This window comes from Gambusia affinis, linkage group LG16, assembly GCF_019740435.1.
Source record: "Gambusia affinis linkage group LG16, SWU_Gaff_1.0, whole genome shotgun sequence".
Lineage (NCBI taxonomy): Eukaryota > Metazoa > Chordata > Actinopteri > Cyprinodontiformes > Poeciliidae > Gambusia > Gambusia affinis.
In genome coordinates this window covers 1148849-1165292 of record NC_057883.1, presented here as the reverse complement: position 1 = coordinate 1165292, position 16444 = coordinate 1148849, and the positions used below count along the sequence as shown (strand labels likewise).

The 16444-nt window shown below is 38.9% G+C and overlaps 1 protein-coding gene across 1 annotated transcript; it reads right to left on the bottom strand.

Moving 5' to 3' along the window:
- Positions 1 to 3541: 3541 nt before the first annotated feature.
- On the bottom strand, positions 3542 to 15291 carry LOC122846008 (sphingosine-1-phosphate phosphatase 1-like). Its single transcript, XM_044142649.1, has 3 exons — positions 14502 to 15291; positions 7487 to 7576; positions 3542 to 4093 (listed from the first exon to the last, which is right to left on the bottom strand). Exons 1-3 carry the CDS (start codon positions 15219 to 15221, stop codon positions 3542 to 3544), a joined length of 1362 nt encoding a protein of 453 aa, XP_043998584.1. The 5' UTR covers positions 15222 to 15291.
- Positions 15292 to 16444: the final 1153 nt, after the last annotated feature.

The following is a 16444-nucleotide window of genomic DNA, read 5'->3' as shown; positions in this document are numbered from 1 at the left end:
GCGGCTCATGAGTGTGTCCAGTTGAATTATACACATAACTGAATTTAAATTCAGGAGAAGTGTCTAAGCTAAATAAACTGATATGAAAATGTCAGTTTATTTTCTAAACTAACATTTTTACTAAGTTATTTTCTAACTTAGTTAGAAAATAATTAGTTTAAGGAGACGTAGTAGAAGAAGGAAGGGACAAAGTGGTTATGCACAAGAATGAAGCGAGGGAAAACTTGGCGAAGGAGTGAACTGCTAAGGAGAAACATTTTACTGTGCTGGAGGTGAAGTAATAGTTTCCCTCAGAGTGATAAACTGGAAGGTTGTTGTCTATAAAAGTCAAAACAATAAGAAAAGCCCTTCAGTAGTTTGTATGGTGGATTCCACTGCACATGTGCAATTAAAGGGAACCCTAAATATATCAGTTTCATATATACCAGGGACAGTTCAGAATTTTTAATGTGAGGTTCTGTAAGACAAACAAGATCACCATCTTTAAACACACTACACAAAAGGTGTTGGGGCTTAAACAATTATGAACGTTTTCAGTCAAAGGAGTAGAAGGTGTTAAAGGAAACTCTTTGGAACAAAGAACCACATCTGAACATTCAGTGGATTAACAAAATAGTTTTAGCTTCTCCTGTCTGAGAAGGTCATTTTCTCATTTGTTTTTAATCTGTTATTTTTACTTTTCAATTGGATTTTATTGCATGTGAAATTCATGAGGAAGTTTTCTAAAAGTGCCTTTGTTTCATTTAAAGAAATACTAATTTTAACATCTTTATAAAATAACCTTCAGGGATAATTTAGCTTTACAGAGTTGGGGGGTATTAAAGGGACAGTTCAGTATTTTTAATGTGAGGTTCTGTTAACAGTCAGTATCTTACCTGTGGTAGATGATTTTTTGGGGTTTAATTTAGTGTAAATCTACAGTATCTGGACCCAAAGGGTGAAGCTAAATGCTAGTCAAGCAGAATTCTACCATCTAAAAACTAGTAAAGCAATTCATGTTAACAAAAATCTATAATTATAAGGATGTTAAACAGAGACTGATTAAACTTACAGTATGTACCCTTCAGACTGTTCATTAGCCTCAGACTCCAGTAAAACTAATCTGGGCTTTTAAAAATGATTGTGACAAGAAAGTTATAAACTTAGCATTTTATGGTTGAAGATATGTTAAAACGTTTGACATTTTCACAAGATATGTTAGGTAAAACTAGGGTTATATTTTCATAAAGTTGTTCTAAAGAATAAAAAAAACTTTCACTATTTTTACAGCATTATCAGAAGTCTAAATATAGTGAACATCTGTTTAGATTGTGCTACCCATGCTCTGGTTTAACAAAAAACTGAGCATGATGGCTTTTGTTTGGTTTGTTTAAAATATTCTGAAGCACAATCTAAACAAACCAAACAAAAACTAACATGGTCTGGGATCAAACTCACAATCCCTGCAGTACATACACTATATTACCAAAAGCATTTGCTCCACCATCCAAATTATGGGAGTCAGGAGTTCCAATCACTTCCATAGCCACAGGTGTATAAAATGAAGCACCTAGGCATGCAGACTGTTTTTACAAACAGAATGGTTCGCTCTTAGGAGCTTAATGAACTCCAGTGTGGAACTGTGATAGGATGTCACCTGTGCAACAAATCCAGTGGTGAAATTTCCTCACACCTAAATATTTCACAGTCAACTGTGCGCTGAATTATAAGAAAATGGAAGTGTTTGGGAACAACAGCAACTCAGCCACCAAGCTGTAGGCCACGTAGACCGATGGAGCAGGTTCAGCGGATACTGAAGCACGTAGTGCGAAGAGGTCACCAACTTTCTGCAGAGTCAGCCACAAACTTCACGTGGCCTTCAGATTAGCTCAAGAAGGGTGGGCAGAAAGCTTCATGGAATGGGCTTCCATGGTAACCAGCTGCAGCCAAGCCAAACATCACCAAGTGTAATGCAAAGCTTTGAATGCAGTGGAGTAAAGACATGATAGATATCATGTCGTGACTATGTTGTCTTTGGTTGGGTGAACAAAATCCTGCCTAAGATCAGTAACTGTTAGCGATCAGTAGCAGAATGTAAGCAAAAGTATTAAAAGTTTTGAGAACAAAAGACACAAAAACCTGTTTTCAGACTGCATATGTGTGCTCTAGGATTATGGCAGGAAAATTCCACCTAGCGAACAGAGTTTTGCAAGCGGAGATCTGAGCAGAGACTAAGTGTGAGAGCATGGAAATGTTTTGAGTACAACCATTACAAGTTTTAAGAAAGACATTAAGTTCTGCTTTCAAAATGAAAATGTAAGCAAAAGTGTTACAGGTTTTGCGAACAAAAGACATGAAATATTGCTTTCAGAATGAAAATATGTGCTCTTGGATTATGGCAGAAAAATCCCCCCTTTTGACCAAGTCCTGTCAATGGCCAAAAATCTGCATAAAACTTAAATTGGAATTTTAGAAAAAGCATAAGCGGTATCAGAAAGGTAGATCATCTGAAGACATGTTAATATATTGTGTCTTGCTTAATATTGAAAGGAGCTTTTAAGGCAGAAGTTGTGACCCATAAAAGTGCAAATGTTTTTGCTGAATTTTGTGACATTCTGAAGAAATCTAATGCATTTCAATGCGGTTAAAATCTGCAAAGAAATTGTAATTGTATTTCAAAAATATTATAGTTGAAATTACCAAAAGTCATAGCACAATGCTCCAGAAGAAGCAGAATGTATATAAACAATGGCAGAAATAGTTAAGTGCAGAATTAGTTGAGTGCAGAAAAATGTATGGAACATTGATAAATAATAATAAAGAGAAACACAATCTTAGGAAGTGAGAATGCCGAAAGCATTCTTGCTTGATTATACAAGGTGTTAAAATAAATGTGGCTAAGATGCATGGTCTGCCTTTGATCTAATCATAGTGGCTAAGGTTAGGACTGTATGCTTGTATTTGAAGACAGTTCCCCCACCTGGACCGTAGGAGGAAGCACTTCACCCCAAGTTACCTACTGATCCAGAGTTGGGTGTGTTAATGTGGGAGCGCTGCAAGGAGACTGTGACTGTAATGTTGAAGCAGTTTGAATGGTCAATATGACTGTGAAAGCACTAGGTAAAGGCATAATCAGAGGCAATCTATTACAGGTTAGATATTACTTGCTTATAACCTTTTAGTAAAACCTCACATTAAAATTCTTGAACTATGTCTTTAAAAAGGCAACAGTGTGGATATTTAGTGTAAAAAACACAAACATACATAGGTCTGTCTTTCCAAAGGTTAATCTTATAAAAGACAGTGCCACTTAAAGGAAATACTCCCTCGCCCTCATCCTGCTCCAGAGCTAACCTGAGTCTGTTGGAAAAAAGAGCATAAAGGTAAAGAAAGTGAGGAAGGAACTCAGTGTTCAGGCTTTAATGCATCTCAGTCAGTTCTGGCCCTAACTTTCTGTTGAAGAAGAAAAAGTCTGGTTTACATGGAGATGCCAAAACAGTATTGAAATGCTGGTTCTCCAATTCCTGACTGGAGACTGACCGTGCACTGAAGTTACATCCTTTTATGAGTTCTCTACATAGGTGAAGAGCAGTGGAACCAGGAAGAGCACACTAAAGCCCATGGTCCCATAAACAATGTAGCGGTATGGGAGTTCTACCTCCACATGCTGACGGGCCTTCCTCACGTCTGAGCTGGGCACCTTGAACAGCCAGCACACCAGTGGGATGGTGACGGCCTTCATCAGGGTCCGTATTGCCACGAGGACTATCACTCCCAAAACCAACCGCAGCATAGCTCCACACACCAGGCCGCCACTTACAGTAGGCACCATGAGAGGTAGCTGATCAGCCGTCAGGTCTGGCATCAAACCTAGGAGCTGGTTTACATGAGACGCCAGGGCCACACCAGCACCCACACCCAGGATCTGAGCTGTGTCACCTCGAGAAGTGCTCCAGGTGTCCAGGGTGAATGAGAAGAGGGCCAGGGCCAGGGGGATGAAAACGATGACCAGCGGAGCGTAGCGGCAGCTCAGGTTGAAGTTGTCAATCATGTCCAACGCAGGAAGAAAGAAGAAGAGGATGAGAATGCTGTACAGGATACCAGCGATGACGTCCTGCAGGGTAGAAGCACAGAAACAGAATCTGTGAATCCACAGCATGGCTGCTTTCTCCATGAGGCAGAGAAAACATACTGGAATGGGAATCTGAAAATTTTCCCTTGATTAGAACTTCTACTAAAATCCTCCAAATCATAAAATGACCTTCCAACATTTTCAGCTTATAACTGCATAAACAGCTACTGTAATGCATCTTTTATGGTTTTCATAAGAGTCAGACCAAACTTAGAAACATGTGCTTTGGTACATTAAAGGAGGTAATTTAATAAATCATTTTCTGTTGGACTAAAAAGCCAACATTAGTAGTAGCTTCTTCGATAGCTTTTACAGCTATCAAAGAACTTGTAGCACATGTATTTTCTTTAATGTGTCCGAGTTCTTAGAGAATCAGAGGTGGTTAAAATATGAGTCAACGGCGGTTTTCTACTACACCGCCTCTAACCAGTTCGGTCCCAGTCCGCCCGGGCCAGATTCATTTTCCATTAGCAGATCCTAAGCCTCCTAAGCCAGACATCCCATTCTTCCGCTCCATCAACCCAGCTCCAGAATCTCCGGGACCAGCACCACCTCCAGCCGCAGCTCTGGCTACGTCTCCTGCGCCCACCACACCTCTGGCTGCTCCTGAAGACACTACTCCTCTTGCCGGTGCTGCAGGATCTTTGCCTCTTGTCGCCGCTGCAGCCTCTCCGCCTTCAGCCGCCGCTGTCTCCGCACTTCCAGCCACAGTTCCTATGATCATGGGGTTCCTGTTGGCCAGGCTAGCACCTGATTGACAGGCGGCAAGGCTTCTGACATGGTCCAACCCTGTTAGTGGGTGCTCCCCCTGTCCCTGTGGCTCTTCGTCGCCCTCTCCCTATGGCCCCTAGTTGACCCCTAGTGGCCTCAACCCCCAGTGCTCCCTCTGAGTCTCTGCCTTCCAGGGCCCCCTTCAAGCCCTCTACCAAGTCCCGGCGGCCTCCAGTCCGCCTTCCTAGACCCAAGCTGCTCCATCGTCGCCTGCAGGACCTCCTCCAAGGGGTCTACCACCATCACGGGCCCAAGCTGCTCCGTCGCCACCCACCGGACTTCCCACGAGGGGTCCACCTCTTGCGCCACTGACGCCCGCTGGACCTCCCATGAGGGATCCGCCTCTTGTGCTGCCGGACCTCCACCCAATAGAGGGGCACTCGACCCACACAACAAGGGTGGAGCCCACACATCCTTGTTGTGTGTGGGACTGTTTTTGGGCATCTTGGAGCCACCCTTGAGGGTGGGGTACTATAGTGAATTTTTGTAGTGACACATCGCAAATTATGACACATTTAGTTTAGCAGCGCATCGCGGATATGCCGTCAAAGAGCTGCTCAGTAAGAAGAGTTTAATTATGAGTTTAATCAGGAGCGGCACCTGAAAGACATGCAGTATGTTTAGTAGCAGAATGACCGTGAATTAGCAGTGCTGCTAGCAGCTCCTCTCTCTGAAGAACAGACAGCAATAAAAAAGAGACAAACACTGCAGCTGTGGTTAGCTGTCTGATGGAGCGGCGGATTTATGCCGATAGTGTGAAACACCAGAACTGCATAATATTAACCTGTGATGTGAATTTTATTTTTAACATGGAATATAAAAAAATTATATTTTTATGTGTGGCTATTGGTTCACATCTTTTGACTGCCTTACCTAAATTCAAAAGGTTGCACATTCAAAAAAATAAAGAGCCAGAATGTTATTATATTTATATGTCCAGTTATGATAAAGACTCAGTTATGAGTCTTTATTATTATGTTTGGCCAGCAATAAATTTCTATTAGATAAAATTTATTTGAGTCCATCAGAATGAGAACCTCAAGGCTCTCCATTGCTAAGTGTTAACATCAGCAGAGAGTTGACCACAGCTGCTGCTCATGTCCCGCCCACAATAATGAGGAACAGACTGTATAATGGAAAAGCTCACTATGTGGGGAAGGACTGAGCCCACATTAACTGGTTAGAGCGTGATGTGCTGGTGGAAAAGTGTTTTTAATGTCAGTGATAAGGGCTACCTCTAAAAGTCATGCACATATAACATTATGTTCTCTACTTTGCTTGCAGGCAGAAGGATGTTAATACACTGGAAATCCAAAGACTCACCTAATGCCGGTCTATGGCTAGGACATATGATTATGAATTTATATTCAGTATATTTTCAGTATTACAAAATTTCTTGATTTTTTTTGTATCTATGATAAGAACTTAGTTTGTTTTGGTAAAAGTATTTTGAAAATGTTGTTCTGAGATAAATAAACTGATGATACTAAAATATTTAAAAGAGTTTTTGAACAAAAATTTATTTGCATTGTTATTCATAATACATTATTATGGCAACAACATGTCAATTACATAAAAGGTACATTTGTATATAATTGCCTCTGAATCCTCAGTAATCCTTTAAAATCAGTGATGTAATAAATCTAAGCCTTCCATACAGTTTATTGCTCATTATTTCTACCTTGCATATCTTAATGTGTAGAACTGTGGAGGTCAATCTAATTCAAATTTAGATCCAATAGAAGTTTTACAGAAGCGTACAATTAAAATTATGTATATATACCTGAGGGATTATTATCCTCACACATATACACTTATCCTCAATTAACATGCAATGAAATTTAATGAATGATAGTATTCTTATATTATGCAAATAAAGTCTTGAGCAAAATAATTTCACTTCCAGATCTTTGTTTTTAACTTTTTGCAATATGACTTGAACTATAAAAAAAGCTAAAAAACTAAGTAAAAATATAAACCAAAGCTAGTTTTTAAAAATAAGGAATTCCTTTTTGCTTGTCAAGATCTCTTGACAAGCAAAATTGTAAGAAAATGTACTTCAGTAACCTTTGTTGTCTTCAGTAACAACGTTAAATGACTTTTTGTTACTTCAGTATTTTCTGTTATTCTGACGGGCAGTGGTGATTGGTGACCACTTCAGCATTTTAAATTTATATTCAAATTCAAGACAAATTTTTTGATCCAAAAGGGATATTAAATGTTGTTGTAATTCATTTAATTAAAAAGTCACTGTAGTTGGTGATGGCTTTGGGCAGGAAAGATCTCTTGTAGCTCTTGAATTTGAAGAAGCCTCTGACTAAAGACTGTTTTCCTAAGGCAGTCTCATGAAGAGGATGATCAGGTTATCAATGTTTTTTTCGATTTTATGTAAAATTTTTCTTTGCACCATTATCACAAGAGAATGTTTATTAATATTGGCCTTTTGCATCTCCCTAAGCATGTTCAGTTATGGCATGATGCATCGGCTAATAATCAAGATAACTGTTAGCATTTATTAAAACCACTGATAATAATTCCTCAGCTTTACTTGGGGCTGGAAGTGTCAAAGTTGGCACCATGTTTGAGACTGTGTGTGAGACATACCAGGACTGAGTGCATCCCCATGTAGATCCGGCTGGAACAGACCAACAGACACCAACACAGAGCCAAGCTGAAGCCCAGGGTGTAAGGGTACTGCAGAGATGAGAGGAGGCACACTTCAACCAGGAACATTTCTATACAGCTCATCCTTATCCAACAATAGTGTTTCCTGTTACCCAAATTACCCTGAAAAAAAGTTTATATAACCAGATGTTTTGGCCATGAGATGCACATAAGTAGATGCACATGGGTTTGAATATTCTTAAACCCATCCTCATCCATGATCTGTTTCTTGTAATTAGTATGTCTGAAAGTTCTTTGCAGAGATGCACTGAAGTTATTGCATTCAAAACCACAATGAAGGCAAAAATAATTGCAGTGAGGGTAACTGGACTTCATAGAACCAGAAAAAAACATGAAAAGATGCTCCAGTAATTGAAAACATCAATCAGAAGTATTCAACCTCTAATTAAAAACAAAAGGAAATAGACATATTCACTACAACAGGTTGGAATTTACTTAAGAAGAAAAATGGAAAATGAGGGATTCTCAGGGTCGGCCTAGGGCATAAGCAAACTACGTGGCTGCAGGGCTGAGATAAGTTAGCAAAACAATGTCGCAAAAAGGGTCTTATTCTTCAGAGACAGAAAAAGAACAAGGAAGAAGAGAAAAAAGCAAAGATCAAAGTATGTTTTCATGTGTCTTGGTAATGTAATGTTTAGCAAAAAGAATTGAAGAGCTGCTAATAGAATATTAATGTGATAGCAACCTTGAACGGTCCAGTTCAACAGCTAAACATTTATCGTGTCTTTGTATTTCTGTGAAACTGAGTTCTAAATTTAAATGAGTTTATTGTCATGGTTTGCGCTATATGTTTCTGAGTTTTTTTGGCTTCAAAACAGCATGTTTGATAACAATAATAGAAACCTCCCAATATTCGACCTTGTTTAGCAAAATGTTTTCACATCAGGCTACATGGCTACTATGTTTATTTATCAATGAGCTACTCTAAGCTGTAGTTGGTGATATGTTGTTTGCAAAATTTACTTTTACATCAACTTAGAAGTTATAAAACTTCTCCAGGAGCTGTTAAAATGATTTGAAGGCAGAGAATCATTCCAGTATCAGTCCACATTCTTTGGTGAGAAAGACTCACCTGGTATAAATTTAATTTTTAGCTATTGGAATAACTTAATAATCAAATAATTTAATCAATGTATGTCATAAATATGTGTCTATATATTCTATGTTAAGTAGGGGCACACTGAATACGGTTTAATGCCGATTACTGATCTATAAAAAGCCTATCAATTCAAATTTTGGCTGATAGGATTTTTATTCTCTGATATGTCGCTAAATATCACATGAAAGTTGCTGAGTTGGCAACAGTGGGGTGACTATTGTTAACTGCAAACGTGCAGACATGCCCTGGTGGGCCGGTCTATGGAGTCTGCATGTTCTCTTGTGCATGCGTGGGTTCTCTCCAGGTTCTCTTCCTCCCACTCTCCAAAATCATGACTGTCAGGTTGATTGGTTTCTCTAAATTCTCCTTAGGTGTGTGTGTTTGTTTGTCCTGTCTGTCTCTGTGTTGCCCTGCGATGGACCGGCGACCTGTCCAAACAAATGCCAACACACCAAGGTCTGGCTGTCCAAACATGTTCACCCAGAAAGCACAAAGCAGTATGCTACAAGAAGTCTCCACATACTCAAAAATGTCACCACAGCACCACATTGGGTTGCTGCGGTAACAGCAAGATCTAGAGAAACTCATCCATGTGTTTACCTTTAGTAGCAACAGTTTCTTCACAGGTCTTCCTAAAAAAAATTCAGACAGCTGCAGCTGATCCAGAATGCTGCTGATGGTGTTCTGACTAAAACTAGAAAGACAGAGCAAATCCCCCAGTTCTAAAGTCCGTCCACTAAGAGAATAGACTGTAAGATACTGTTACTAGTTTATAAATCCCTGAACGGCTTAACACCACAATACATTAAAGATCTGACAAACATTGCCTCAGTTGGATGTCATAATGGAGACAGGAAGTGTGTCACTGAAATAATGTCAGCCAAAGACAGTAACATTATTCAGGGCTAGATTGTTCTAACTTACAGTGGAGGAAATATTTGATCTCCCCACTGATTTTGAAAGTTTCCTCTGACAAATAATTAAAAAGTCTATGATTTTTATGGTAGCTTCATTTTAACAGTGAGAGAGCGAATATCAAAAAGAACATCTAGAAAATGAAGTAATATTTAAATACAAAATAATTTGCATTTCATTGAGGGAAATAAGTATTTCACCCCCTATCAACCAACCAAAGTATGCTTAAAGTCTCAAGTGTTTAGGGGTAGGAGTTTATAAGTTCTCACTTCTTCCTACCCCATTTTGAGCATGATATGTTAACTGAAACAAAAAATCTGTATTTTCTCTTCTTTCTTATGCACTTCTTGTTACTGTGCACTATTTAATTTTATATTTGTATCATGTTCGAATAAATTTCATTTCATTTCATTTCATTTCAACCTAATGTTGGCTCCCACAGACCACTGAAACACCCTAATCTCAGTGAAGTTGTTACCTGCATTAGAGACACCTGTCCCAAATTGTCACCTATATAAAAGGCCACCTGTCAACAGACTCTATGACACTCCAACATCTCCACCATTGGCAAGAGTAGAGAGCTGCCTAAGGATATCAGGGACAAAACTGTTGACCTACACAAGGCTGGAAGTACTACAAAGCCATAAGTAAGAAGCTGGATGAGAAGGTGACAACTGTTGGGGCAATTATTTGGAAATCATAAGAAGTACAACATGGCGACAACCCAAAACGTACAGCTAAGGAAACAGAGACGTGGCTCCAGAAGAAGAATATCAAGGTGATGGAATGACCTCGCCAGTCTCCTGACCACAATCCCATTGAAAATCTATGAGGAGAGCTGAAGCTTCACATTTCCAAACGCATGCCTAAAACCCTCAAGGATTATGAGATGATCTGCAGAGAGGAGTGGGCCAAAATTACTCCTAAAGTGTGTGCACACCTTATAAAAAATCTACAAGAAACGTCTGACTACTGTGCTGGCCAACAAGGGTTTTGACACCAAATATTAAATTATGTTTCACTGGGGGGGTCAAATACTTATTTCTTTGAATAAAATGCATTTTCCCCTCATTTTATGCAATTTTCTCAGTTTTTGTTTTGATATCCTATGTGTCACTGTTAAAATAAAGCTGGCATAAAATCATAAGATGTTTTTTTGTATAAATGTTTTTAAAGTCACTGTATATTTACATTTGTCTTATTTGTTTGAGGAAGACAAAGGTTTTTGTTTATCTAAAAGGAACTCATTGTATTTTTCTGAGATTAATGAAAAAAAACTATAATATGCATTTGATGCATTTCTTTAGAACAACTGAATAGGGTTGTTATACTATTTTCATGTGAGTGTGTGTTGCAAGAATTTCATACTGACTGACTGGGTATTAGGAAGAACTCATATCAGTGTTTGGCTTAAAGATTTCAGTGTCTAAATTATGAGACATTTTAACTGTTTGCTGGGCCGAAGCAATAAAACCGAAGAAACACGTAAAAGAGTAAACAGACTGTTACAGTCAGTATGCCAGTAAACCTTACATGAAAACGATCAAATACTAATTGTTGACCTGTGTAGCATTGGTTGTTAGGCTGTTGGAGAAGAGGACTGCTCTTCTAGTATCTTTCTGCATGGAGTTAGGGGACAATAATTTAGTATCCTTGGGCAATTAGAAAGTTCAAAGTACAGCTACATTTAACAGTTTATGGTCTTTGGTTGTTGAAATGCCTCTGCTGTACTTTCACTCCCTTTTGCTTTCATCATACGATGTGTTTCATAGACACTCAAAAAGCTTGATATGTTTGGTGAATATGGTTTTGAGATTTTAATTGAGTTTCAATTAAAATTCCTCCAATCAAGTCACTGCTTTTTATTTTTAATAACACTACAGTATTTTATGTTGTAATGTTGCCCTTATTGTACAATATGTTATTCTCAATTCTGCTTTTATTAGTGGTGAGACTCAATTGGTGAGCGAGGACGCCATAGAGAGGGGGAAACTAAGCTCTGTGAGATTCTGAACTATTTAATTTTGGCTGTTCTTGGGGGCATTTTGCCATTTGGATTTTTCATTTTGGATTGACACTTAAAGCCAGCAGCTGGGAAATATTTATAGGAAATTTTTTTAAGCATATGGGATTCTACTATGGACTTCATTCTGATTTAAATTAATTGAATTTGGGGACATTTTTTGCTGACATAAACTGAGTTATTTAAACCTAAACTGATATTATTTTGAGAGAATTCTGCTACTGCTCAGCTGTTTATTTTGCAGTGTAATCATTTATCCTTACTATCATTATTATGAATCTGTGAATAAAGTTATTGTTGATAACATGAACAATTTCCATAAGTATTTATTTGTCAACATATTAAGAGTGATTATCAAACTTGGTAATCTGAATCCTGGAACAGAACCTCCTTGTAATATTGTAAGTTCCGCTGCAAGTCAAGCTGAATGTAGCAAGTTTATATTTCTAATAAATCACCAAAAAACTGGTTGTGCTTTCAATGCCAACTGTCAGTTAAATGAGCATTGTAAAACCCTAAACTGTCTTATTAACTTCTAATGTATCCTGCACTCAAATGTTGTCATAAATAGTTCAGCCTCTCAGCTGCATCCTGACTAAAATACCCATCACTTCCTGAGAGAAAACATTCAAAACATTAATGGGCAAATATTTTACAAAAGCTATTTTTTTTTTTTTTTTTTACCTTTTCTTTTCCCCGAATAATCCCATTGAGACTTAAAATGTCTTTTACAAGGGAATCATGGTCAAGAAGACAGAGTTGAAACAGACAACATAAAACAGACTGGTTGAAACAACTGGTACTCTAAAAGCACTACAGTCATTAACAGCTTCCAGTAGCAGAGTACACCCCTCATATTTTGTAAATATGGTATCAGTGGTTGTCTGAGTCTGGACAGTGACCTGTCATCCTCACCTTTTTCTTTGGTATTGATTATCCCTATCTAAAGTGTGGGGCTACTCTGCTCTACAACACTGCTGTGCTGCAATTATGGTTCTGTAAATTTGACTTTTTCCTACTTTTCCTTGTTTAGTTAGTTTTGAAGTTTATTTTCCAATATTCCATTTCATTTTGTTGCAGTTCATTCATGAAACTGATCTGATTGCCAATTTATCATAAAACCATCCATCCATCCATTTTCTTATATCCTTGTCCATAGTGGGTTCAGAAGGGCTGCTGGTGCCTATCTCCATGCAGAAAGACCCCAGGCTGGGAATTGAACCAAGGACCTTCTTTCTGTAAGGCAACAGTGCTACCAACTGTGCCCATCATTAAATAATTAAATATTCAATTTTGGGATTTTTTAGTAGCTAGATTGTAACATGTTTGTCCTCTTTCTGATTTTCTATTTTTTGCATGTTTGTCACACTTCAGTGATTCAGAACATCAAACCAATTTTAATATTACCGTAGTCAAACAGCGCAAGTAAGACAAAATGCAGTTTCTAAATGAAGGTGTTTATCAATAAGGGAAAAAATATCTAGACCTACATGGCCCTGCAATCAAGAGTCATCTGTCCTGTAATAACTTCAACTACATGCTCCAAAACACATAAAGTAGGCTTGGAACCGACCTCAATTAACACTGATAACAGACCTAATCAAGCTTCTATTATCTTGTTACTGTGTGTCAAGTTATGGCTGATTTTACAGCAATGAATCTAAAGAAGCCTCTGACTGAAGACTGTTGCTGTATGACATTATAATGACCAACATGATATGCTAACAGTTCAGCTTCTGGGCAGCAGAGATGATATTCTATAGCACATATGTCAGAGTCAAGGCGGCCCGCGAGAAGATTTTCTACGGCCCCTGGGAATAGTTGAACTATGATTGGGGTCATAGTTCAACTATTATTAGGTGCTAATTACGTGCTCCTTATTGTGAGAACACCCTGATGCCACAATTATGCATCATAACTGTTTGAAAATAAAAAAGTAAGAGTAAATGTCCTTCCAGCTAGAGAGCATTCAAATTCAGAGGGACCAAGTATCTAAACATGCAACGCCTCAACCCAAAACGTGAAGAACAAAAGTCTACAAAACAAAACAAACAAACAAAAAAACCCCAACAACTCTCAGTTTGTGCAATAATATCTACAGCCTATCATTCTTGATATTTCCCAAAATGAAAATGAGTTTGATGTCCTGCTCTGTGATGTAAAATGTTCTGCTACCCTTTGTTTGGGCAATGGTAGATGGACTGTGAAGGGCTTTTCTGGTCAAATCGACTGAGTAAATATGCACAAAATCTTTATCATCGGCAATCATGCAAACTTTTTTTGTGGACAATAACAAACTACAAAGTACTAAAACTCACTTAAATACACAGAAATCTGACTGTATTTAGTATTATTTAACCCAAAGAGCATAAAAAATAAAGTTTTTTTTTTTTTTTTTAGAATTTTAAGATTTTATTGTTTAAACATAAAAGATGTAATTGCATAATGTATCCCCATACAATATGCTAACACAAATCCTCAAAATAATAATTAAACTAAAATGATGAGTAAACGCCACATGTAGATTTAAATGCGCATTGGCCTGTGCGCTAAAGCGCAGAAGATGCATGTAAATTAGAAGAGACACTTTTGACCTCCCCGAAAAAGAAAACAGTATGTCAGAATCATATTATAAATGTATTGTAATCATTTCTGTTCAGCTGTGGTCCTGTGAGTAGATCATCATCGTTATTTACTCTGTGGTTCAATGCTTATAAAGCTGATTGGCGAGGCCCCAATTCAACTGTACTTAAGGCCTCAAACGACATCGAGCCGGCCCTGGTGGTGCGCTAATGCAACTTCCTTTGTAAATAATACTTCTGGCCAGGAGGAAATGGATCCTAACCACTTCTTCACATTTTCAACACTGCAGTAGCCTGGTGTGTGTTAGTTATTACCTCCCAGCGGCCATGGGTCATGAAGAACAGGGAGAAGGGGATAGCTGTCCCTGACATGGCGTGGGTGGACGGCATGCTGTACTCAGAGTTGTAAAACATTTCCACTTTCACCACAGGTGGGGAAGCGGGTCGGGGCCAGCCGATCACATCCTTCGTGCACTGTCCCACGTACATGACCCAGACCCACACCATGATCAACCGTCTGCTCACGAAAGCGTCCACATTCCACATGATGAAGGGAAAGAAGATGATATAAAACAATTCGTTTCCCAACTCTGTTCCGAAGGTGAACAAGTAAAACAAGAAGCGGTTCTCGATGACAAACTCCTGCCCCGCTTCGCCCGTCAGAGAGTTTCTGCGGAGGGGTTTAAGAGTGCTGCCCCGCACAGCGACATTTTCTCCACCTGGGGACAGAGCAGCCCCGTTCGGGGAAGCGTCTTCCATGTCATGCTTGAGTTTTCTAGGCTCAGTTATATCTGCGGTCCTCCTCGGAACTCCCATACTGGTAAACTGTTCATCCCCTGTTTCCCCGGCTGTGTGATGATGGAGAGCCCCGTTGTAGCGAGAACGAGCCTTATTTACTGACCTGCAGCTGTCAGAGGTCGAACTATCGGCAGGAACAGTTTCTGAAAGAGTGCCCCGTATCCCGCAAATAAGCTGAAAGCGGGCGACAAGGTGAGGGTCTTGGAGGTAGCGAAGGTACTCCATAACGCTCACCATGTTGAGCTGGCTCTATTCGTGGAGGTGCAGGAGGGAACATGGACTTGTGTACTTCCTCTGAGCGGTGGGTGTTGCTACATGCTTGCTCAGTATGAAGAATTGCTTTAAAGTTAATGACACAACACAAGCGATTCTCTACTGTCGCTACATGCTCATCCAGGAGGATCCTCAAGTCAATGACTCGACGCAATCTCCTGAGCTTACTTAGACAGAAGACATCTAAACTAATTTAAATAATGAACAACTCTAATGCACTGTTTGATAACTAGAATTTATTAGAGTACACCCATGATTCAATTCAAACAGCTTTTTGACAATGTCGAAATGAATTCAATTAACCACAATTTAAGCTTGTAATAAATCAGTATAAAACTTTGACTATCTCAAAATCTAAAATATATTTAAACTGGGTGGAATTATTCTAAACTACAAAGATTTTTAAAAAATAAGTGTATGTGAAACTTTGATTTTGTTTGTTAAAATGAATGTTTTAAGAGATATGAAATTGAAATTCAGGTATACCATAAGTGCTTCACATGAAAAGTAGTTTTGATAAATAATTTAGTCCAGTCTAAGTATCTCAGATTATGAATTATGTGACAATGCCACCAGCTCAATATCTGAAAAGGTATTGAGCTGGTGTGGCGCTGATCACAACAGCGCCACACCTTTTGGTGGAAGACTACAAATTGAGGCAAACGACAGTAAGCATCAACCCAAGGAAGGCAGAGTGATATAAGACTGTAGATGAGGTGGGCGGGAGCTAACCAGACTTGTCTTTGTGGACTTCCACAATGACTGGTGTATGTGAGCAGATCTGGAACTTCATCACCAGGAATGATTCATTACGTCCTGTTAAATCACTCACACAAAGTCAGGCTGGGCCCCAACACCTCCACTTATTAGACTCAATACCAGGAAGATAGGGTCTCGTGATTAACCTGCTTCTCTACACATACGACCATGTCTGCATCCAGCAAAGTTTGTGGGTGAGATAATGGTGGCTGGATTTCCAGCAAGGAGGGTGAGATAGTTAGATAAGGTTGAGCAGATGTCAGAATGGTGTATAGTCAATACCACGCTCCTTTACACAACAAGGATAAATTAGCTCATTATTAACTTTAAAAGAATACAATTGATATCCTATCACTAGTCACTGTGCTAGGCCCATGTGGAGAGGGAACTGGTGTTCAGGTTTCTGGGCCTCAAGCTGGAGAGTGACC

Coding starts and splice junctions, on each gene's coding strand:
- LOC122846008 (XM_044142649.1), bottom strand. CDS start 15,221: ATGGTGAGCGTTATGGAGTACCTTCGCTACCTCCAAGACCCTCACCTT. Junction 7,577..14,501: donor TGACCCATGGCCGCTGGGAG/GTAATAACTAAC, acceptor TCATCTCTGCAG/TACCCTTACACCCTGGGCTT. Junction 4,094..7,486: donor TGGGGATGCACTCAGTCCTG/GTATGTCTCACA, acceptor TCTACCCTGCAG/GACGTCATCGCTGGTATCCT.